At 45.9% G+C, this 24636-nt stretch overlaps 1 protein-coding gene across 1 annotated transcript in view; it reads right to left on the minus strand.

Annotated features, from left to right (window-relative positions):
* The window catches only part of LOC120799787 (apoptosis-stimulating of p53 protein 2-like), a 31663-nt gene that overhangs the window by 3178 nt on the left and 3849 nt on the right, over nucleotides 1-24636 (minus strand). The window contains exons 2-17 of the mRNA XM_040145155.1: nucleotides 23726-23930; nucleotides 13764-13911; nucleotides 13198-13311; nucleotides 11362-11438; nucleotides 10780-10881; nucleotides 9723-9912; nucleotides 7318-7526; nucleotides 6025-6189; nucleotides 5525-5744; nucleotides 5207-5329; nucleotides 4703-4809; nucleotides 3631-4027; nucleotides 2677-3455; nucleotides 2409-2546; nucleotides 1810-1943; nucleotides 1392-1558 (exon numbers count right to left, since the gene is read on the minus strand). Of these exons, the coding sequence (XP_040001089.1) occupies nucleotides 1392-1558; nucleotides 1810-1943; nucleotides 2409-2546; nucleotides 2677-3455; nucleotides 3631-4027; nucleotides 4703-4809; nucleotides 5207-5329; nucleotides 5525-5744; nucleotides 6025-6189; nucleotides 7318-7526; nucleotides 9723-9912; nucleotides 10780-10881; nucleotides 11362-11438; nucleotides 13198-13311; nucleotides 13764-13911; nucleotides 23726-23734 (3079 nt within the window). The 5' untranslated portion in view covers nucleotides 23735-23930. The remainder of the gene's footprint in view (nucleotides 1-1391; nucleotides 1559-1809; nucleotides 1944-2408; nucleotides 2547-2676; nucleotides 3456-3630; nucleotides 4028-4702; nucleotides 4810-5206; nucleotides 5330-5524; nucleotides 5745-6024; nucleotides 6190-7317; nucleotides 7527-9722; nucleotides 9913-10779; nucleotides 10882-11361; nucleotides 11439-13197; nucleotides 13312-13763; nucleotides 13912-23725; nucleotides 23931-24636) is intronic.

Consider the following 24636-nt stretch of genomic DNA (forward strand, 5'->3'; position numbering starts at 1 on the left):
AAACTTAAATAGCCCCTAAAACTCTCTCCTGAAAATGAAACACATTTGCAGACCCTTCAAACCTTCATATGGACCACTGTAGAATCAACACAACCACTAAACATTGTTGAAACCTTGTCATGTTACCAAAGAACTCCCTCAAAGGTTTCCAAAAAGCCTCTGAATCCTCTCCACAGATCCAGGGCGCTTCCTAGGAGGACTCTCTAACTCTTTAAAGTCTTTTGAAATTCCCTTTCTTACCTCATAGAATGGAATAAATCTCCTTTATCTCATTGAAACTTCTTACAAACTCCTAAAATCCATTTAACCACCTCAAACCTCCCCAAAACTTCAACATGCACCCTTTAATTTCCTCAGACATTCACCAAAATCCCCTCAGTATCATGGAACCTCCCAAAAAACTGAAATCTCCTCTCACACCACCAAATGGGCTCTATGACTCCCTTAAAGTCTTCAAAAATCTTTTCTTTCCCTCATAGAACCAATGGAACCTCCTCGAACTCCTCAGACCTACATTACAACTCCCATAATCTTCTCAGGCCTTAAAGATCTACCTTTGAAACATCCCTAAAATCTCACTTGTTGCTTTAGAACTCTTTCAAAAGGTTCCCAAAATCTCCCCAGGGAATCATGGAGTCTCTCAAACACCTCGTCACAAACCTGTGAAACTTCCTAAAGGACTCTGGAAAAATTCTTCCAAAATTCCTTCTCTAGATTTTCATCTGTTTCTTAGCAGGACTGATATAACCTCCGAAATTGACTCAAGTCCATATGGGGCCACCTTATAGATACTTGAAAAATCCTTACATTGCCCTACGAGTCCCTCTCAAAGGCTACCAGAATACCCTTAGGAAACCATCAAACCTCCTAAAAACATCTAGAACGTCCTCATAAGCCAGGGAAACGTCCTAAAGGACTCTGGAACCTCTTCAAAGTCATCCAAAATTTCTTCTCCTCACTCATGGAACCAATGAGCTTTAACTCCTTGAATCTACCTAAAAACCCCAAAATTCCACTCAAGGCCTCGTGCTACAACCTAAAACATCTCTAAAACTTCCCCACGTTGCTGTAGAAATCCCTCGGAGGTCCACAAAATCTCCTTAAGGAATCACTGAATCTCTTTAATTATTCCCGTCTTCCAAATAATTCCCGTCTTCCAAAATTCCCTTTATAACCAACAAAAACTCCTCATGGACTCTGGATCGTAGTCTGGCTGAATTCCCTCAAGGACCTCCAATATCCCCTCAGTTGACACCTGAGAACTTACTGAAGGATCCAAAATTCAAAACCCCACTATGGACCACCCCAGCGTCATTTAGTTCTGTTTTCTGTTAACATGTTACATAAGCATGAAGATCCTACAATGCAACACGTTGCGTGTTTTGCCTCACCATAGAGGAACTGGGAGCACTGGGCATAGCCGTCCTCCATCTCTTCACATTTGTCGGCAGCTGTTTGCATGTCACTGTAGGTGGTGGCAAACACGGCCGCCCCTGACTCCACCAGGAACTTACAGACCTGAACGTTGTTACAAGAGGCAGCGCAGTGAAGGGGAGTCCTGAAGACGAGGGGAGGAAAAAAGTTTTTTAAAGAGTTGTTCAAACTGACTGGCATAGTTCTAGCCACATCTTAGTTTAGTTCAGTGATCCAGATAGGTCTGGTATTCTACTAGACCGATCTTAAACCAACATATCTCTTGGATCGACATGTCACGTAAACTGCTCCTACCAACCACTACCAAAGCCTCTGTATCGACTGAAAGTGACGTTGGCAGGTTTGGAACGTGATGTTGTTCCGGTTGAGACTCACCAGCCGTCGCTGTCAGCAGCATTGACGTTGACGCCAAACTGAACCAGAAATTTGACAATCTCAGCGTGGCCAGCGCAGACGGCGTTGTGCAGCGCCGTAATGCCCTCGTCATTCGGCATGCTGGGGTCGTCCACCTGCAGACATACAGGCATCTGTAGTTGAGCTGCCGATTTCAACCATGTCGTGCCAACATTTAGTAGCTTTTAAGATGAACATTTTCAAGCTCAAAACATTCCAAATATTCTCTGTTAGCTAACGCTAAAAATCCAACTAAATATAGGAGCAGATTTCGAAAGGTGAAAAACACAACCTGACTAAGTTAACAGCACGTTTAAATCCAGTATTAATGAGCAGCCAAAAACCAGCAGTTCATACCTCTCATAGCATCCACTATCTGCTCTTCGAGAGATGTAGCGTTTGACAAAAGCATTTTTGATCAAATCTGAGATGTAAGGCTGTTAGAGATCACTTAAATATTCCCACACTTTCTGCACTTGTGATCATTCAAGTAGATTTGCTAGTGTCCCTGAGTTGTGTCAAATTGGAGCGACTGTCTCCCTGATGGATCCAGAGTAAGACCAGACAGCGGCAGAACTCACGTCGTAGATGACCCTCTGGACGAGGTCATACTCGCCCTCCAGAGACGAGTCCAGCAGCAGGGCCAGGGGGTTGAATTTGACCCGCATGCTGTGGTTGATGCGCTCTGAGTCGGCTTTACGGAGGATTGACCTCTTACCCTGAGAGAAAGAACAGAAAGAGAGTGAAGAAATAAGAAAGGTTTTTTTTTAATCATTGAGGTGACCTATCCCTCTAATAGGCCAAGTATCAGTCAGAATCACTTATACCTTGTTATGTTATAACACTCACCGGTGGCACTGTGACCTGTCCTGTGACTTCTGGCGGCTGCAGGTCGAGGGCATCATCTCCCTGCTCCACCTCCCCACAGCTGGGATACGGCGGAGGCGGGTAAGGGGGGAACTCGTCTGGAAAGTGGTCCTGGTGGACTAAGACAGATGGACACACCTCCTCCTCCTCTCTGTCCTCAAGAGGGGGGCGCAGGGAGCGGCTGGAGGCGGGGTCGGGGATGGGGGAGCGAGGGGGCAGGGGGGGCGGGGTCAGGCAGCCCTCTGGGCTATCAGCGAGCAGCTGGTTGAAGCCAGATCTGGTGTTGTCGTCGCCCCTTGATGTTACATCCAGTCCGCCCATCCCCTCTTCATGAACCGCAGGCTGAACGTAAGTGTCTGCTGGACTGACTGTCTCCATGGGGATGGTTTCCATGGCAGCCAGAGTGGTCTTTTGGTAGAGCAGCTTCTGGATGTTGGGTCCAGCCGGGCCCTCGGGCTCTGTGATGGAGCTGCGTTTCTTCAGGGGCCGGGGGGCGTGGTGCAGCCGGCGGCGCAGGGCCTCCAGGTCGGCATCGCTGGGGTTCCTGTGAGGGTTGGACAGGAAGGGGAGGAGCTTGGTCGGGCTGAGTGGTCGAGGGGTGGCACGTTCTGCCGCGTCTCCACTGACACCTTCGCCATTACCCATGCAACTGTTGTCAGCCTCACTGCCGTCAGACGCACAGGACCCAGAATTCACAGCAGTGTTGTCTGAGGTGACAGACTGCTGCCCCCCACTGGCCGGGAGGATTGGTTTCCCATACACTGTGACGAGGCAGACACGGACATTAGAGGCAATGCCAACAAAATCAACATCTGCTTCATTAGGAGCAGTTTCTAATGTGAAAAACATGACATCTCCCAACAACAACCTCTATCTGTGATTTACAACACACAAAAGTCTAGTCAAGTAGTAACTGTAGCCGTGTTAGTCCATCACCTCGGGGCTGACTGCGGGGCAGTGTGCCGTGGCCGCTCAACTGGTAGCCCTTCCCTGGAGTGGCCTGCTGGGTGTACATGGAGTAGATGGACGAAGCCGCCAGAGTCTGAGGCTTCTGCAGCACAGGGGTGGGGCCATCTGAGAGGTCGGGGGTGTACGGTCGGACGGCGGCAGCCGGAGGACCCTCCTGCTTGTTGGGCAGAGGCAGCGTGTTGCTGTGGCTGGAGAGGACTCCGGGAGCCCTGAGGTGGCCCCCGACCGGCCGCACCTTACCAGGGAAGGTCCCAGTGCTGTAGGGGGGCTTGGAGAAGGTTGGTGGGCCAGACGAGGAGAACGGTTTGGGCTTACTGGGAACTGGAGGTGGCACCGCCATCTTGGACAGACCTTTACCTGAGGCCTTAAGGTGAAATACGAAATGAACGTGGAAATAAAAAGAATTATACTCAGCTGAGATGAAAAATGTACTTATACAGATACCCAGACCTACTGTTTCACACAGAAAAGGTAGCAATCTGTTTGTTTTTTTTTTATTAAAACGATGAACTGAAATGTAATGTAGGCTCACAATATTTACAAAATTTTATATTTACAAAAATAAGAGCTCAACGGTTTTTTTTTGTCACCTGCCCATTTCTGTGGGTACAGCCCAAATGTTATGACTGCAAATGAATACTAAACATCTGTGTGTGCAGACACCCACCGTAGCGTAAACAGAACCACGTCTGTGTCCGTTATGGGCTGTATCTGACCAAGTCCAAGTCGAGTCGAGAGTTGATTTCATGTATTTTAGATCTCTGAAAGCTGTACAGCTATGCAAGGCTTGATGGTCGCTGTCTGACAACATTTTTTATGGGTCTTATTGTGCTTATTCTGACTGTTCATTGTCGATTGTTCTTGCTCTTGATTTGAACCATTCAAAACTTTAATTTTGAAAGACCACAGGATTCCAAATTTCAAAAACAATGCTCAGGCAATGATTGCATTTATCATTCGTGTCAATTTTGATTGTTAGTACCTAACAGGGAGTTGCTGGCTCTCTATAATCCAACACTCTCACAGAGTGCAGTGGTACCTGATTGTCCCTGAGCAGGTTTTCAGTGGTGTGACTGGTCCATGAGTGGACAGGGGGCGGTATGTCAGACCCAGACAGGCCCTTCTGGTCTGTGAGGGTCTCACCACCTACAGGAGAGAAAATCAGCATCATAACACCAGCGTCTTCTATTCCGTGGGGGTTTTTGTAAACGTAACCGGCAGACTTTCCGTCTACCAGACAGAAAGTTGCTTCAGTCCTTCTCTTTTTGGTTTGAGTTTTTTAAAATATAATCACTCATGAATACGTTGTTTTCTGGCAGCCAGTCCTCAAATGGGGCATGTCCAACAGCGAGACCCTTAAAACAGCCTGTACTTGTTTATTTTTGTGTAGCCAAGTGAAAATTTAACCACTTAAAAAAAAAAATTATAATAATGATAAAGGCAAAGAAAAGTTCTCTCTTAACAACACGGACTGAAAAGTAGTTGAGCCTAAAGTTACCAAAAACAACATATTTTGGACACTAGAACTGGCGTCCTAACTGACCTGAGTTGCGGCAGCTGAGGCTGGACATGCGAGGCAGGGTGGAGGCGTGGCTGTGACCTCCACTGGATTCAGATGATGAGTTGCTCCAGTCAGAGAGTTTGGTTATTATTGAGGCGTTGAAACCTGCGAAGAGCAGGAAAACTTACATCCAATACGCCGTAAGTATTAGTTCTAGACACATTAGTCCAAATGATGCTTGGACGGTGGACGGAGAATCAAAAACAATTTGATTGAGATGAACTAAATTACTTTTTAAAGATAAATATACTCCTTTTTCCTCTCTATGTGAACTCTTACTTGTAACTTAATGTACAGTACCTGAGGCTGGTTTGACTGGTCTGGGAGGCGGCTTCAGGGACGAGTCAAGCATAGGCAGGGTGGCTGTGCCGTCTGGGTACGCTGGCTTCACCGGAACCTCTGGGCGGGCCGGCACCGGAGGCCCCTGAGAGCTGGCTGTGGAGGACGACTGGATGTACGGCCCCACTGCTGCCACCCTGGAGCCCACGCCATGCTGAGGGGCCAAGACGTCCGAGGCCACCTGGAGGGAACCGAAATATTCGACTGCTGCAGCCTTTTTGCTTGTGTTGAGGATAACGTCTGGAGATAGAAGCTAGTTTTTGTCTAATCCATTCTAAAAAACAGGACTCATTAAATTAAGACTTCAACAGACCAGTGCTCGAACCAGAACTGCTCAGCACAAAAGGGAAAAACTTGATGGTGGTAGAACGCTAACTTCGATTTCATGAAATATCGACTAAATCCCTGTAGAAAATAAATATTAACAAAATAATAGATTTCTTCTGCTTGTGTGCACTCACTGGCAGGTTCTCCTTCTGCTGCAGGGCGGCCTTCTTCTTCCAGAGCCGCTGCCGGAGCTCGGCCAGCCGTCGGTCCATCGCTGCCACCTCCAGGTTCCTCTTGTTCAGGCTGTCTCTCTGCTGCTGCAGCCTGGCGCTCTGATCCTGGTTCAGCTTGTTCCTCAGCTGGGAGGGAGGAAGGTGTCAGGCCAGTGGAAGTGAAAAACAGGTGAGGAAGGAAGAAGCAGGTAATACTGCAAAACCCACATAAGCCAGTGAGCGTGATTTCAACATTGTGAATGTCATTTTTGCAAACGAGACCAAAGATCCTTTGTCATCAATAGGTTTCTCGCTCCAATTTACAAAACTGAGGTTCTTTGACGTTGCCCAGTGAGGTTATTGTTATCTCCATAATTTCTCTTTTTCTGATTAATAACTGCACAACTAACATGTATTTTGCCAGATTATTTCTTCTTGTGGTGGAGGAAGTATTGTAGCAATACTACAGTGTAGTAAAAATATGGAAGTATTACAAATACATTACTGGGAAGCAGCATTTCACTGTTTTATTTGCTCAAGGTGAAGCTCATGTAAACTACATTATATGCAGAGGTTCATTTGGACACAGTCTTGTACTGAACCGATGGTGCAGATTTCTTTTAGCACTTTTTTAAAAATTGATTTTACTGCTGATGATTTAATCAGGAGAGTTTCACATACAAAGCATCTGATACTGCGTATGTGAAAAATGAATCGGATTGTTGCTGCATCAACCCTGGTTGCACAACATGTACACATCATGTTTAATGTGTACGACTAAAAGCTCCAGGAAATCAACAGCAAGCAGCGTTTCCCCTACACAGGCTCTACGTGGTTGACCCACCCAGGTCGATTAAGACCCGTCCAGGTCGATGAAGACCCGCCCAGGTAGATTAAGTCACATATTTGAACTGAGGTAAATCTCACATTAGAACACCTAATTTCGCTCTTTTCAAATGAACCCGTTTTTGTCCACTCAACTGTCTGAGGTGCAGCGCTGCAGTAACTGAGTGGGGACTAGAGGCTTCCCTGTGCACAGCCGCTTGGCTAGTGTCTACTGATAGCCTGCGTGTGAGGCTACACTGGTTTACACTCTCCCCCCTCTAAACCTATAAACTGAGTCTCTGTATGCACATCGGTCACACGCTGACCGCCCACCACCACAAGTAAATTCTCAACCTGTGGTTAACGCTGGTCAGTAAACCTAGGATTTAGTATCACATTTTAACATTAGCAGTGGTTGTGGCAACTGGATGGCCCGAACTGAGATCTGACCTGCAGCTCTTTATAGAGGTGGTCCAGCTCGGCTGTGGAGGAGGTGTTGTGGTGGTGAGGGGGAGGCGGAGGAAGGGGAAACGGAGGCTCCAGCCTGTTGCCCCTCAGCACCTCCAGCTGGCCGCTCAGCTCCTCCACCCTCGCCACAGCCACCAGCAGCTCCGTCTGCTTCTGCTGGAACAGACTGTTCATCTGCTCGATCTCCTCAACTGACACACAGACACGAGAACACAGGCAAATATCAATACTTTAATGCGATACCCCAGTTTCAGTGCCGATACCAATACCATACTTTTTGGTACCTTATTTTGAGGAATGTTTTCCTACAAAACTTTTTATTTCATTAACTGAAGAGAAGCAAAATTACGTAGCAATTTACTTTTCTATTTTTTCCTAGAAACTAGGAAGTTTCCAGGAAATTAGCTGGAAAATATAAAACCCATTTAAATAAAGCAAATGACTTAACGTTAAGCAGCTATTTTTATCAGCCTAAAAAGGGGCAAAAATAATGATTTAAACGAGCAACTATCTGATCAAAACATAAGAAAGATTACGAAGCTGAGGCCACACGCTGAAGACAAACCCTGCTCAAACGCACGTATGCAGCTGGGCAGATGTGAATGGAAAGGGTGAAATAGTTACATCTGGATAGACAAGCAGCTTATTGTAAATCCTGTAATTTCCATAATGATGACCCAGAGTCACGGTCAAATCTATCTGATCTAATGGGATCTAATCTGATCCGGTCCATGTTGTCCGATGGACAGTTTCCATCCATCTGCTCTGACAACACACGTGGCTGTGGAATGGTCACTGTTGACTGGACGGACACTGCATATGTCCTGCTGCTACTAAGGTGACAGTTTGCTGTTTGATTCCAGACTGCATGTGCTAACTCTCGTCATTACTCAGAAGTTTTGAGCCAACTATCACAGCTGAGTGTTGAAGCCAAAGCCAAATTAGTGCACATCTCTTAAAAGCATTGTAAATTTCATTTTCCTTTGGCTTTCTCCTGATTTTATGCTTTTTATTTTGTGGGTTGTGCACTTCATTCTGCTTGTCTTTATCATCTTCTTATCTCTTCACTGTCCCTGTTGCCCCCCTTCTATGACTATAGTAACTACAGTTTAAATATAGTTTGCTTGCTAGCTAAGGCGCGCTGCGCCATTTTTATTTTCCCATCATTTGCAGCCACAACGTTCAGCTTATTACCGAATCAGTTTTCAGTTTATTTCATTTTAGATGACTTATATGGTGCAGTTCTCTGAATATTTTTGTGGAACGATACTCTATGTCCAATGTCGCTGAGATTTCTGTGGAATAATTCACAGAATAAGTCACATTTTTCCCCACCACAACCTTCCTTGTGGCGAATGTAAAACCCGCTTGCGCTATGTGCGAACCTACTTTTCAGAGGCAGGGACTTTTGCACATAAAACCAAGTCACAAAGTCACAAATTACATACATAAACAGTTAACATGCCTCCAACTAATACTTGCGTGAACGTTCCTTAAATGCATTTGCATTAAGGAGAGAGATGCATCTTGCAAACGTACACAAATGACATGAATAGTGTGGCTCTTGTCTGATGTGCCTTTTTCATACAAACTGGATGTTTCTTAGGCTGAATGAGTCACTTCTGCGCCTCAAACACCGGCTCGAAAACCTCACTAAATATGGCCCAATGTGTCCCAAACTGCAGTTCCTCTAACGGCCTCTAGATGCTGCTCAAAGAGAAGTCTGACGGTATTGAAGTGAATGGAAAACCCCAAACTTCTTTTTAGAAATAAAAAGACATAACCCTAACCCTAAGACGTCGGAGCCTCTGTTACTAATTTCCCGTCTTATAATGAGCCTTGGTGAGATTTTTGAAATTGTTGAAATGACTTAAACATTTGAAATGTTACGTCGGTACGATTCCAACGTCTCAGTGCCGATACCACAACTTTTTGACAAAGAGTTTTCTTCATTCAACTTAATATGCCAAACGTCTCAATGTGTCAGTGTTTAACGTTGTCTTCACACAATCAGCCACACAAGAAAGCATTTAATGCTGAATTTGGATACTTAATACATTTTGATACGCGATACGTAATACGGACACGTTTTGCTAAGTACTGAGGGTCAATACCAAGCCCTGAGATCCTGAGTCCCTTTTCCACTAAATTAGGATTTTATGGCTTTGGGCAGTAACTGACAACGTTAACACTGAGTGGAAAACCTATCATCCAGATTTCGTATCATCCCTACTGAAGCCTGAGACACTACATCCATGCTTTTTTCTACAGTCCGCAGGATTCTCCTCTTAGCTGAAGCCACAATATAAACATGAAAACACGGCAAAATGTTGTTACAAAATCTGTCCGCCCAAACAACCACACACCCAGACCTCCCGCACCCTGACCTAGTTTACTGTTGCTGAGGCGTTTCTGCTCCACCTGGCCCCTGAGGGCCCGGACCCGCCTCAGCTTGGCCTCCTGGTTGTGTGCGTTCTCTCTGAGCTGCCGCAGTCGCTCCTGTTCAGACGCCTCCTGCTGCTGCTGCTGCTGCTGCTGCCGATGGTCCTGAAGCTTCAGGTACCGCAGCCGCTGCTCCTGCAACACCCAGCACACACACACACACAGTCAGTCAGTTAATGCATCTGAATTGGCTTAATGGATGTCAAGGTGTAGCCTGCAGAGCAAGGCACTAAACTCCCGCTTAAAACTAAATCATTCCTACAAAGTGTCCTCTGCTCATGCCTGAAGGCAAAAACGTTTTTAACGGTTCCAAATGGTGGGGGGCAACAGGGCTGCCATCCCAGAGCTGGGTGAGACGATAAATGGTAGAAATATGGGTAACGGTGCAGAGTTTCGGTTTCCCCTCGAGGACGTTGATGGCGTTGCACTTCGTCGTTCACATGAAAAGTAGTTGTGTGAAGAATGAAAAAAGAGAGCGTGAGAGAGAAGCTCAAACTCTGCCCACGTTCACACCTCCACACAGCCGGATAATCCACGTGTAAAATGGGCACGACTGTTGAATTGTCCGTTTAAGAGAGTTTGAAAAGAAAAAACTGTCTGAGCCCACTTCCTATTTCGGAGGTGTGGGCGGAGGAGGTTTCAGACGCCGTTAGACGATCCAGTGAGGACTTTGGTTAAAGCACGCTGAGGTGTTCAGGGTTTACACTAGTCCACAAGTAACCAAGAGAACGAAGGAGGTCACTAAGGACCCACAGGTAATTTAGTCTCACCAATTGGTGGCGGCAGTACTAGAAACAGCAGTAGCCATAAGAAAATGCCGGTATGGAGGTAGACACAGCAGAGAAAGTGTTTGCAGAAAGCAGCAGGAAAAGCAGTAGTAGCTGAATTTGCCGGGTTTGTGAATTCTTAGGTCTGGAATATGACAGTTGTGGTATTATTGGCAGTACCAGTAACAGCACTGTCAGTAGTAGCATTGGCACCCGCGTGTTGGGCGTGTTGTACCTTGGAGGCCAGGAGCTGCTGCTGGGCGTTGATCTGCTGCTGCTGTCGGGTTGCCAGGTCCTGCAGCTCGCTCAGCGTCACTTCCAGACGAGGAGCTGAGACCTGCGACGCACACACACACACACACACAGAGTTCACCTTCACATGGTCAAAACCGTCAGAGACACATCATACAGTGCAGCCTTCACACCAACGCAGGACTTTAAGCTGCGACACAGAACTTTCTGCACCTTTAAATTACAGCACAGACGACAGAGTCTGGTGTTTGTAAAGTTGTTTCACCTCATTGTTGTAGGTCTGCAGTGAACATGTCCATCCTCCAACTGCTGCTAAAGTCTCTTTTTTTAACATTTCTATTGCTACAGCTGTTCAATAAACAAGATACAACGTGTAAACCAAACAGACTCTGAGGTGCTAGAAGGTAGATTCTTTTCCTCTTTTCATGGAGCTAGGCTAGCAGTTTCCCCTTGCATCCAATCTGTGTGCTAAGCTAGGCTAAACACATCCTGGACCTCTATCTGTGGCGGACACACAGAAGCTGATATCTATCTTCTTATCTGACTCTGAGTAAAAGTCTCTCACCCCGTTCTCCAGACATCTCTCCGCAGAAGCTTTCCCCTGGTTCCTCTTCGTCATCTGATCTGCAGCTCTGGTTCCACCTGGACACACACACACACAAAAAAAAAGATAAACATTAATATTGATGCTGATTTCACATTTCTAGCCGAGCTAGTGACGTGGCTCAATGGATGGTAATGTCAGTCTGTCAACCCTAAACTCTGGCCCAGACTTTAATATCACAACAAGGATTAGATGGATCGTTGTGAAATTTGGTTCAGAACTTTGTGACCATCCAGGTTGAAAATGTTCTGATGGAGCAACAATCAAACAATCGGCTCAGGAAAACCTCAGAGGGGATTTTCTAGTTTTTTAGGACAGAAAAACCAAATCACAATCCACCCGGAGTCCATCAGCTGCACACCCGACTCCCTTCAGTCGTAGGCCGACAGTTTCTCATCTACTGTGGTTACACAGTGAAGCTCCGCTGTTATTTTACAGCAGATCCTGCACTGATCTGCACACTGTGCGGCCGGTACCTCGACATGCACATAAACCACCGGATTACTGGGAATACTCGACTGAAAGTATCTCTACTCTGTTCTCACTGTTCTCAGTGATCTGACTTCCACATCAGTCACAGTTGAACCAGACGGGTTTTACAGTCTGTCTGGAGGGAGATTCACTTCCAACAATGTTTGTCGCCTCTGCACATTTTGCTGTTTGTACAAGTTTGTCATGTTCCTTTGTGTGATGATCCCACTCCTGACGAGCCCTTTTGATACTAATTAAGATTAGTTTGCGGTTTCTAAGCTACAACTTCAGCTAAATCGAATGTCACCAAGTTTTGCAGCTGACTGCAAAACAAAAGAAGTGTGGTATCAAATCTCTGTAGCTGCGGAGGTGATGAAAGTGCTGGACAGATTCACCTTTAACGTTTGCTATAAATTGCAGCTTAAATGCATTTTCTTTTTGGAGCTACTTCTCACCGCAGCATGTTATCCTGTTTAACTTGTAGCTGACAGAACATAATGGAAGGGGTCTTTCCTCCCGAACATTTCTCTAGAGCTGAGATCAAACCACACGACATTTTTGTTTTTCACTGGGTCAGTGAAGGCGATCACAGATATGATTTCTGGCCACGACATTGCAAAGGTTATTTATATAGCACTTTTCAAAACAGAAGTTAGAAAGTGATTCACATTGAAACATCAAGAAAAGTATGATAGTGACAACAAAATATACAAAAGCCAATCAAATAAAGCAAATCAATTTTACAAAAGGGCAAACATCAGTTTAAAAAAGTGAGGGAATGCAGGTGCGTTTAAAGTTTCGGTTGAACTAAGAGGTAAACTATTTCAAAGTTTAGGGAACGACAGCAAATACTCGGTCTCCCTTCATCTTAGGTCAAGCTCTCAGAACATCGCGTGGACACCGGTGAGCTGATCTGAGCTAGTACATGGACACGGGGCTTCACCAAGCAGAGCCAGACAAGTAATCACCAACATTTTCTACTGAATTCTGAACTCTACTGGCAGCCAAAGGAGAGAAGCCAACAGGAGTACTGTGCCCCTGCGCTTTGACTTTGTTAGAGGTGATCGGGAAGAAGGCGCCAGTGGCCGGTGTCCCTGTTCCACCTGACAGCTCCGACAACACCATTCCTTTTTCTCTTTACAACAAGCCCTATTTTTGGCTAGGGCTGTTTACTGGAAAAGCCAAGGACACTGTCCCTCACTGGCTTTTCCACCCATCAACACACACCAACGGCTGTGTTTGCTCAAACACGACTTGCTTGACCCCGGGGGTCAAACAATCTGCAGTGGTGGGCAGATTTCTTTGGACCATGAGTGTTTGTCTTACCCGACTCTCGTCCCGGAGCTCTCTGATGGTGCAGGAGGTAACGGACCTCCCCCCTATGCTGCCCCCATCGCTGCAACACGTCCATCATCTGCTCCCCTTCTCCAACGACACGTTCTGGTTGGTTAGAAAACACAACACACTCTTTTGCATACGGAAAATCTGATAACCAAACGATGCTATAATTACACTACATGCCAAAAGTATGTGGACACCCGGGTCTGTTTTTTTTCTTGTTTGGGATCCTTTGTTACAGCTAAGGAAAATTTTAATACTCCAGCATACAATGATATTTTAAAAAGTATTTTAAATAGCGTGCCTCCAACTTTCTGTCAACAGTTTGTGTTTGTCCCTTTCCAGTTCCAACATGAAAATTCCCCCCTTTCACAAAGCCAGGTCCATAAAGACCTGGCTGTACAGAGCCCTGACCTCAACCCAATCCAACACCTTTGGGATGAACCGGCTCACAGACTGTGAGCCAGACTTTGTCACCAAACACCACTTTTGGACCTCACTGATTGGACACTTCTAGCACATGCAAAATAAATAAAAAATTTTTGGAAGTTCACCTGAGCCTCTCCACATCTCGGCCAGGTAGCAATCGCCCTCACCGGGCTCCTTGCAGAGCTCCACCACATCTCTGCACAGCGTCTCCGGCGTGATGGGAACCTCGCTGAAGAGCTGGTCATTGTTGCTGAGGTACACGGTGAGGAACATCTACAAAGACAGAGCAGATACACCATAAAAATATGGGAGTGTTTATATCAAGCATCCAGGGTTCCTATAGTAATCCATTTATTCCTTTGCCCTGTGTTAGGCAAATGGCTGTTGCAGCATTTCCAACACCTGGATGAACACGACATCTCTCCAAACTCCCAAACCTTGTTAACAACAATTAAAAGTAACACGTTCTCACATCAGATTTATTGAGAAAACGACTCTGATGTAAAGTTTGGGGGAACTTTGATATTTCAGGAACAGCTGTTGTGTTTGTCTGTCTGAAAATCAGAAGCCAAACCCAGTGACAGTCGAGCTTTTGACCAAGTTAATGACTGATGTGAAGGAATAGTTCATGCTGGTGCCTGATTGAAGGAGAGAACGGAATCATCTGCTATACAGCTCACAGTACGCTTAAAAAATAGTTGGCAGCAAAATCCATGTATCCATGATTTGTTTAAAATTGTCAAAATGCAAAAGACACAGGTAAGGTCCTTTAACAGATTTTGCTGATTGGTAAACCAGTATGTGATGTGATGCACTCAGCCCACAGTCACGTTAAAAACAAAAACCTGCCTTCCTCACCTTTATGGCAGCTTTCTGTGCTATTTAAGACCATAACAGATATTTGTGGACATAACTCCCATGATGCATTGGGCCATCTGTTACTCCAGCAGGGTATCTGCTGTCAGGCCCAGAGCCAGATCGCCTCTCACAGCCCGCCAACCTGCACGGAGGCACAGTTCTGCGTTTTCCAGCCTGTATTTATCCTGTGAAGGTGGTAACGAGTGATGACTTGCTCAAAGGCTCGGCGGCGGCGGCTGCTGAGCTCCTTCCACAGTTCGCTGTGGAGGATTTGAACCTTCTGAGCTGGTTTTCTCTGGTTCCTCTACCGCTGTCGTCAGCCCTCGTCTCATCGCTGTCTTCACCTCGTTCCACTCGGCCTGATCTGAAAAATGAGCTGCCTGCTTCGACCTTTATGTCGGGCTTTGATGAACAGCGCTCACGGAGCACAGTCTTACTGCAGCGTCATTAGCATGCAGATTTTGTCGGCTGTTGCTGAAGGAGAAATGAAGCTTCAGTGAGAAAGAGCTAAAAAAAACAAACAAACAAAGAAAACCCCAACACAGCAGATACTGCTGATGCACCAGTAAATAAAGACGAGGAAAAAAGGGCGTTGGGATCAAGTCTATCACTTTGTTGTCGTGGAAAACAGATAAAATGCCTCACTGACATGACTCTAAACCGACCGCTGGTGTTCCAGAGGGTCCAGTAAATTGACTTTCATGGTTTCTAAAGACGTGAAAGTGCAGGTACTTGTGCATTCAGCCCCTTCTGTCCTTAGTCATTCTTCTCTTTTTTGCCCTCATTCTGTCTCTGAGCTGGCTCCATCTACAAACCCAAAAAAAAATCTGTTTTCTTTTCACAACAATGAAAGTATTGTCAGTATAGTGAGAAATCCCATTGAGTACTTTCATCACTCCTTTTTTAAATACAAAAAGGAGTGATGAAACAGAGAAGCTCAGAGAAGTTAACAGTCACAAAGGCAATGCTAACTCGCAGATACGTTTTCCAAGGCCACTGGGTGCTGGATGAAAAGTCAGATGATTACCAAAGAGATTTTACTTCGTTCTGAGCGAGAACGTGAATGTCTGAACCAAATTTCATGGCAATCTTCAGAATAGCTGTTGAGATATTTAATTCAAAGCTACAAATGCCAACGTCACGGTGACACTAGAGGAGAAGTCAGGGGATCACCAGTCATTAGGATTCATCTTCTGGGAACCATGACAGTCTGCAGAAAATATTGCACCAATCCATGTGGTTGGGGTCACGGTAGTTTACTAGATAAATGGAGTAATTTGTCAAAAATTTTAAGTTGTGTAAAGTATTGGACAAATGAAAACTGGATTCTGAGATCATTTCACCAAAGAAGTGAAAACTCTGACCTGCCGCTGGCCAAGTCATGGGAGCAGTCAAGTGGTGGACCGACCAACTTCCATACAGCCACACCTGTAGCATGGCTAAAAGTGACTGATCTGAACCTCACTCATTAATTCTACATCTTTTGAGTTGATTCTTTCAAGTCACTGTTTTCTAATGTGTTCAGAATTTTGACAAAGGATTATGAAGTGAATTTATTTAGGAATTGGATGCGTGACTATTAGAGAGAGGTTAATTTGGAGCTAATTTGTTGTATTTCTGAGAATTCTGAGAAATTACTCACTTGAAGGGAGTCGGTAAAGAATCTGGCAGAGAGTTTGCTGTTCGGGCCTTTGGAACGAGTACAAAGAGTCATGATCAAAGAGCTTAAACAGCCAGCTGAAAGCTTTCGGCTGCCAGTTTTTAAAACAGCATTCTGGGTTAAACGCTGAATGTTTCTCTTTTTAAGTCCCAGTTACTCTGGGAAAGGTTTTTTAAGGTAACGTTCACTTTGTCAGCGCCGTCCTGGTTCACATCCACGCTAAAAGGTTAGCAGACAGCCGCGGCAGACTCGGAGCTGCTCAACTGCAGTAGCCGGAGATGAAGCGCCACATCCGAAAAGGGCGGCATTTAGCACGAAGGCCCATTAGTTGGTCTGCAGAGGTGGCTCATGGGAGATTTCTCATGCTGCTGTTACAGCTCAAATAACCAATGTTCCCATCAACAGAAAATCAAAGTAAACAAGAAATCATTTATTCTCCCCACTGTAAATAGTAAAAAGAAATAACAGAGGCTGGAAATGAAGCCGTGACAGAGATGAACCAGCGTCAGTGGGAAACAGCTGTCCTGCCGTCCTACATGCGGCTCTGAAGGAAAACTGGAGCGCGCCTGTCTTCCCTCAGGTTCGTGCAGATGAAGTGGGTCACTGCCGCCAGTCACCAAACTGAGGTCGACCCGGAAACGCCGCAGCCAATCACAGCCTGAGGACGCGAGGCCGTCTGTCCCTCGGGACGACAGCAGGGAGGAGGAGTGAGACCTCCCGTCGTCAGCGGGGCTGGTTATAGACCTCAATATGTCCTGAGTGAGGCGTCTGTGCTAAAAAAAATCAGGTTATACTGGGGTATTGTAGAAGGGAGATCTGGTGTCAGTGCCAGAACAGGGTGTCACAGGACCTGGTATCCAGGTCTTTTCCAGAGTGTATTCAGACAAGCTTTCAGTCTCAAATGCATTCTGAGTGAGCACTTGTGATTAAGGCTAAAACGATTTGCCAATTAATCGATTCTTCCGTCGGCAACTGTTTTGACAATCGATTCATCACTTTAAGTCACTTTTCAAAGTTAAAATGGCCCAAATTCTTCAGTTCCAGTTTCTCAAATGTGAGAATTTGCTGATTTTCTTTATCTAATGTGATAGTAAATTGAAAATCTTGTTCAGACAAAACAAGATATTTTAAGATGTTTCACAGGACAACAGGAAATTCTGATTTTTTTTTCACTATTTCACTATTTTCTGACATTTTATAGACCAAAAGCCTAATCAATGGTGAAATTGATCAGCAGATTCATTGATAAGGAAAATAATTCTTAGTTGCAGCCCTTCTTATGATCATATTTCCCCATTTCTAACTGCCGGAGTTTTTCTTCGTGGTTTAATTTAGAAGGCCAACAAAGTCTGAACATAAAATATCACTTTGAATGTGGAGAATTTTAAGTCTGATTTGAGACAAAAGTTGGCATCATGTTAATGTGCTGACTGTGTGCATGTTGTTAATGGTCATAAAGACATATCTAACAGGTTTAAGTCGTTATGTTAACACTGGCATATTAATACGCCAACTATGTATAAGACAGAGAGCCAACATGAAACCAGAACTTTCCGGTTCTATTCCAGAAGTAAGAAAACCTCATTCACAATCCAACTGACATTTGGTAACGAGTCTAGTAATTAAAAATCCAGCCTGTCTCAACAGTCTGTCGTGTGGCTCGCTTCATATGTTTGTTGGTTTTTTTGAAAAACGGGGAGGTCCTGACGGCAGCTCTCTACGAGCACAGCGGCAGACATGTTTGAACTGCTGAAGGAATCAGACGTGCGGGCAGAGATTGGGAGGTCTGGGACGAGGCTACGACTTAACCTAAAGGTGGTTTTACACTGAGTGCAAAGTGAACTGAGCCACTCGACTTCGCCATACCACTTTCTGTGGTTTCCTTTATCTCCGTCTCATACCATACCTTCACCTTTTACTGTATTATTGTGTATTATCACTTAATGTAGGCCTAATATAACATCAGTTTATTTTCTACCAAAAACGCTCTTATTTTGAAAAGCTTTACATTGAAGATCAGTTGACTTGTCGTGTTTAACCTGCTAAAACATTTGTAAAAGGAATGTAAAGAAAGACACGATCCAGTTGCATTATGGTAAATGTAGGATCCAGTGTTTTTGGAGTCCAGACTACGTTGGGTTAAAATGTGTTTCTCCAAAATCCCAGTTTTAGAAGTCCAGTAATAAATCAGTGGAGCGACCCTTTACGTTTTGCTTAAAGTTCATCTTATTTACAACATATGCAGAGGCTGAACGCTTCAGTCATTTGCGTAGTGTCATAAACGCCAGTGCCAGTCATTTCGTCGGGAGGAAGGAAGCTGCAATGAGACGTACAAGGCAGGCGCACCTGAGGGCGTCCCAGTGCACCTGTCTGTCAGTCAGTCAGCAGGCCGAGGCCTCGTTAAAACCCTGAGTCCGCAGCTCCTAATCCAGCCAGGAATTAGCACAGCGTCACGCCGCTTAATTCCGCCAGCCAGCCCACGACCCCCCGCTGCCGGGAAGGACGAAATTAATGATGCAGCGACTGTCTGAAAGACGTCAACAGCCTCTTCAAGACAATCACCCTGTAACACGCGAAACCCTAATCCTGTCACTGCTCAGTCAACTAGTATGCCTCTGTTTTAATTAACAACTGGCATTTCGTTACTGTCGTCTTGTAAGTTTCAGTTAATCAGAAACCTAATTCACTGAAACTCAATACCAGGGGAGGGTATGGTACCTCGACACTTTTGTTGGTGCAGACTGAAACGTGTACGTAGCGACAAGTGTCAAAAACTGTCAAGCACTGAGAGCTGATGTCCAATGTCCGCTCAGATTTTGTGATCTTCACTTATTCTTTCTATGGACAGTTTGCAATTTAAATCATAATTCTGCAAAATTTTATACTATTTTTCAGGTACAGTTGTTGCAGAGATTCTTGAGTTTAGACATCATTTATCATCTGAGTGCTTTGGCGTCTCTTGTTCAATTAAATGCCAGAAAACAGCGTAGCTTTTTGCAACTGCGCTGAAATTTAGGTAATTATTTGACACTTGTATTAAAAAAACATCCAGCCCTAGTGAGAATTAATTTAATTTAATTTAATTCTAGCGCTACAATAACAAAGCTGCAAAACAATTGGTAATTGTGTCTACACGATTAAATCAACGTTATTAAGATCTGTAACGGTGACTTTTCGATTGGAATTATTCAGTTTAAGTGGAAAAAAATTGTTTTGACGTTAAGGAGGCAACACGCAGACCAGAGTTTGGCCAGAACAAAGACTGAACTGACGGAAAATATCAATTTAACTCACAGTACAATGAATGATTAATGTTTTAATTCAGTCCCGGGGTCTGTTCTATTTCTGCTCGGGGAAACGCGGTGGCAGCTGGTACGCGGCAGGTCACATCCAAAATGTTTTGAAGGCGGCGTGGACAGCCGGAGCCATATGGCCGACACCGTCACGTGACGCACCAGTATTGGATTAACGAGACGTGTGCACACACACACACACACACACACACACTCGCACGCCAAACACATGGCCCTAAACCCCCGCCTGCTGTTCAGGACACTACCACAGTCAACAACATCAACACAGGAGGCTTCTGAAACCAGGAACGCTTACTGATCGGCTGCCAGCTATTTGTTAAATTCATATATTAGGATAATTCACACACACGGTGTTTCTCAGCAGGAGTTTGACTAGTTTCCTGTACCGGGGCTCATGGTAACTAACGGGCCAGTTTTTCGGGCTCTCCTGTGTGTTTTAGACAAACTTTGAGGAGTCAGAGGTCTCCATTTAAAAAGAATGAACCAACAGTCAATAAAGACCCGGTAAAACAGGGTCCCTGAAGTCTGCCCAGTTCATATGAGATGCTGTATGTCTGGGGAAGAAGGCATCACATTTAACCCCGAGGAACTGCCGCAGTCTGCCCCGCAGTGACCTTGCACGTGGTTTATTAATATAGTATCGCAATGGATTTCTCCACGCGGAAAAATCTTGTTATCTGTACTCCTGCTTTGAGATCGGTTGTGTAGTTCGCGCGCCTTCGCGTCAGCACGAAAGCCTGGGACATTCAAACCTTTTTTTTGACTTTAGGTGTGAAAAACCCCCTTGAGAAGCCCCACAAGCAGCGAGGCTCCGGCAACAGGAACCCCCCCTCTCGGTTTTCTGGTGTGAAGTGAGCAGTGCAGCCTTGCAGGGCTGCTAGCGTGGCTGTGCTGAGACAAACGCCGCGAACGCTGGAACAAAGTGTCTCGTTTTACTGAGGCGTGAATGTCAGCATCAGGCCGTTATTGCACATGAACACGAATGTTAGAACTTCCCTGCCTCAGTTCCTCATCCCCTGAGGAACACTAAAATAATAGTGTTCCTGTATGACCTTGGACAGCGTGTGTGTGTGTGTGTGTGTGTGTTTCTGGTCACTGTGGCAACAGTTACTAGGCAGCACGGCGAGCTGCGCGGAGCCCTGCCTGGAAGACGATGAGGACGCAGTGTAACCATCAGGGTGTGCTGCATTTTAAAGGAAGCCTGTGTGAAACATTTAGGGAAATCGTTCTGCCGTTCGAGTCACGAGCAGGTCTGAAAACCACGCAGGCTCTCAAACTGAAGGACACGCACACACACACACACACACTCACACACACACTCACAGATCTGCAACGCCGTCGGGTTTGTGAGTAATTCGGTTTTTCTGTCGGAAAAACTCTGCCCGAAGCGAACGGCATGGAAATCATTCTGCGGAAGGTAGAGTTTCCTGTCTGAGTAACGATAAAAACGTCTGTAAACACTGATGCTGGTGAGAGAAGTTCACTTCTCCCTCGTCGTGCTCCTTCCTCAAAAAGACCTTCCTCCTCCTCCTCCTCATCATGTTCCTGTCTCTTTTATTATTTAACACACAAGGGGAAGGTAACTGACCACAGCAGCAGATCTCTGCAGCTGAAACGCACTGACTTTGAAGATGTTTAAGCCATTTTGCCTCCACTGGCAAGTTCACACCTCCGCAGATTTGCTTCGCTGCCGTGTGTAATTCCTGCGATCACAAACGATTCTACTCAAATGATTTTACTTCCTGAAACTCTGCCGTCGTAACTGTCGGTGTGACCGAGCCGCTCAGACCGCTGACCCAGACAAGACGCCGTGACCTCGGGCTCAGTTTTAAATGCAGCTCCTGTCACCTTTTACTTCAGCAGCTCTGCTCGTCACTGGAAAATACAACTGGGTCCTTTTTTTGTGATTTAAATATTTCATCGCAGTTCCGCGATAGTTTTATTTGCGTTTCCTGTTTGACTCGGCAGTGAAGGAGGAGAACGCATCAGTTCACTGGGTCTGGACAAACGTGGAAGGTCTTTGAGTTCACTAAAATAAACCACTAATAAAAACTGCAAGCAGAAGTTTAAATGACTAGGACCGCCATCATGGTTACTTCTGTCAGTTATTTTCTTGATTAATAAATTAATCATTTGCTCCATTAAATGTAAGAAAATAGTAAAAAGAAAGAAAAAATTAGTCCCGAACCCTCAGGTAACATCTTCATCTTTATTTTGTCTGACAAAAGTCCAGAAACTAAAGATATTTAGTTTAATATTTAAAGAAGAACACCAGCAAATTCTGCCACTTTTACAAAATGAATGGCGGAAACAATTATTTGATCATCGAGATAGTCGCCGATCGGTATTATAAAATGTTTGGCATCGTTAGAGACTCTCGGCAGGGAGAGACAGAACAGACCAGGGAAGAGAGAGGGGTGCGACAAAGGTCCAGATACAGACCAGGACGTCACTCTGATCCACCGGGACTAAAGCCCAAAAGGTCAGACTGGTCAGAAGCGGAGGAAAAGGTCAACGAGGAGAGGGCCTCCATTCAAAGTGAACACAATGGTACAATGGTGCTGTTCCGTTATGAGTGGTGATATAACCGGAGCTGATCTCAGAGCGTCCGGCCGTGACGAGGAGGGTCTGCTGTGTTTCACTGCTGCGGGTCACAAACAGAAACCTGAGAACCGTTTCCCTTCTCCTCTCAGATTTTTATCTCGTGCCACCTGGGGTCACTCAGAGGAACATTTGACCCGTCCGACCTCTGACCTCCTGTAATGTCACTGATTCGGGAAGCGTAGTTTATGTGGGCTGCCGGTTGTCTTTATTTTGTGATCTCGCCTTAATGTTCGTTAGGAAGGTTTAGTTGTTGTAACGTTTTCTTTGACTGCGTTGGGCTAAATTTCCCACTCGGACCTGTTCCTTTTGTCGTGTTGGCCCCTTATTTATGTCACATCATATCTCTTGTCATACGTCCACAATCTGTCTCTGTTACCGTTGGGATTCTGGGAACACACGGGGCATCGCATGGATCCGGGACTCGTCCTCTGCTTTTTCCCGTTGCAATTTGTGGGAAGTGTGTTACACGGTTTAAGTCTCTTCCGTTTGGCAGATTTTTCTTTTGTGTGTGTGTGTGTGTGTGTGCACCTTCTAACGGCCGCAGAGCAGCGTCAAAGCCGACGGGCCTGTTACCAGTGGCAGCAGGAGCAGAGGTGTAACGCTACCAACGTGCCGGGAGAGCGGCAGGAGGGCGACTGGGTCGATTAGATCAAAAGCCAAACGGCTACACTCATGTTCCAGCCACTGAGTATAAAGTTTTTTAGGGTTTTACTGAGCTAAAATCCTAGAAATTAAGCTTTCGATTATTCGTGAGAGGTGCAAACTACACAAGTCCGTAGACAGGATTTTAGAAATACTGATGTCTGGGGTCGCGGTTCCCCGGTGCACCCACTCATGCCTTCTTCTTTCATTTGTTCAGCTAAGTTTTTTTTAAGTTATATTTTCTGTACATTTTATTCCTGAACATAAAAGGTGCAAATGCAGTTTTAAAGCTAAGCAGAGACCGATACTGTCTACATTTATTTATTTCTCCTAAATGCTGTCAAATTTAAGTTCCCCAAGTTTAAACAAGTAGGAAAAAAAACTGGAATCATCTGATAAAATATGTGTCTAACAAAACTGTACAATGCAAAGTCTCCCTCGGCTCCTAAATTTCTAAGAAAAGAGAAGAAAAAATCCGAAGAACCGACCTCAGGCCATCAGCTACAGACCTGGAGCCAGCGCAGAAACTGGTCACACCGCAGTCCGTGACTACACAAGCCCAGAAGCGTCTCCCCAGAAGGTTAAAGGTGCATTAATCGCAGCTTAATCTGCACACAGCCCTTAATTTAACACGGACCGGAACTCCATTCGATGGATTCAGTTCAGACGGGGATTAAAACCAAAAAACCGAAACCTGAAATCAGCACTGGAAGTGCAGAATCCGGCCCGTGCAGGCCCGTATCGGGGCATTTGATCCATGTAAGACAGTTCTTCCGTCGACATTTCACCTGAAACTTAAAGTGCGGAGGTTAAGGGCTGGAAATGTGTAGAATCGAGGGGGTCTGTTCTGGTAGCACCGCGGAAATGACTGAAAATCACAACACGCTTCGGTCACTGGCCCCGAGGACGGTGCCGGTTTCTCGCGGACAGTTACAGACGAGACCCCCCGTATGACCGGACGGAGAGCAGCAACGCGATGTGTCCATTCACCGAGCGGCTCTACACTCACCGGCATCATGCTGGCGGTTCTCCGCTCTGTCGCATCCAGACTGCGGCTGAACCCGTCCCCCCGTCAAACCATCCTCCCGGTCCGGCTCCTCCGTCCGCTCTGTTCGCATCAGATGAGGCGTCTCCTCTTCCTCTTCCAGCCGGTCTCGCCCTGGACCTCGACCTGTTGCGGCAGGGCCTCTCTACCCGTCTCCTGCCCGGTCCCTCTGGGGAGAAGAAGAAGAAGGAGGGGTGGTGGTCTCGGAGAGGCTCGGCATTGAGGCTGCGGGAAAACGGGGCTTCTAAAGTCACGGGTGCGGTAGTTTCGACGACGGGAGCGGAAAAACGGAGCGCGTCGGGCGGCGCTGGGGCGGCTCTCCTGCCGAGCCGGGATCCTGCTCCGCATCCAGGATCAGTCTGAGCGGCGAGCGCGTCTGGCTCGCGACCATCCAATCGCCGGAGACCGCTCAGCAGCCGCGGCGAGGAGGACGACTTCCTGCGGGGTCTTTCAGAATAAAAGCGGCTCCAGACCTCCGCACACCCCGCAGGCAGCACACCGCCTACATGTAAGAACTGTCGAGCACGACGAGGAGATCGTTCACCACAAATAATCCAAAGTTATTAATAATGAATCAGTAGCAAGAACTGCAAAATGAACGAGGGCCGTCACCATGACCCGGGTTCTGTTCAATGGTTCCTACCCGTTAGAGGGACGTTTTCCTTGGCTGCTGTCGCCCGGTGCTTGATCATGGGGGGTAATGTTGGGTCTCTGAGTCCGGTCCAGACCTGCTCTACAGGACACGTGGCCTGAGATGAACCTCTGTTACTATTGGCGCTATATGAATAAAGTTGGATTGAATTGAATGAAGTGAAATTAAATGTCAAGTTGTTTCCAATTAGGGCGAGAATTAAAGCCGCTGGGCTACATGGTTA

The sequence above is a fragment of the Xiphias gladius genome, chromosome 15 (assembly GCF_016859285.1).
Source record: "Xiphias gladius isolate SHS-SW01 ecotype Sanya breed wild chromosome 15, ASM1685928v1, whole genome shotgun sequence".
Taxonomy (NCBI): domain Eukaryota; kingdom Metazoa; phylum Chordata; class Actinopteri; order Istiophoriformes; family Xiphiidae; genus Xiphias; species Xiphias gladius.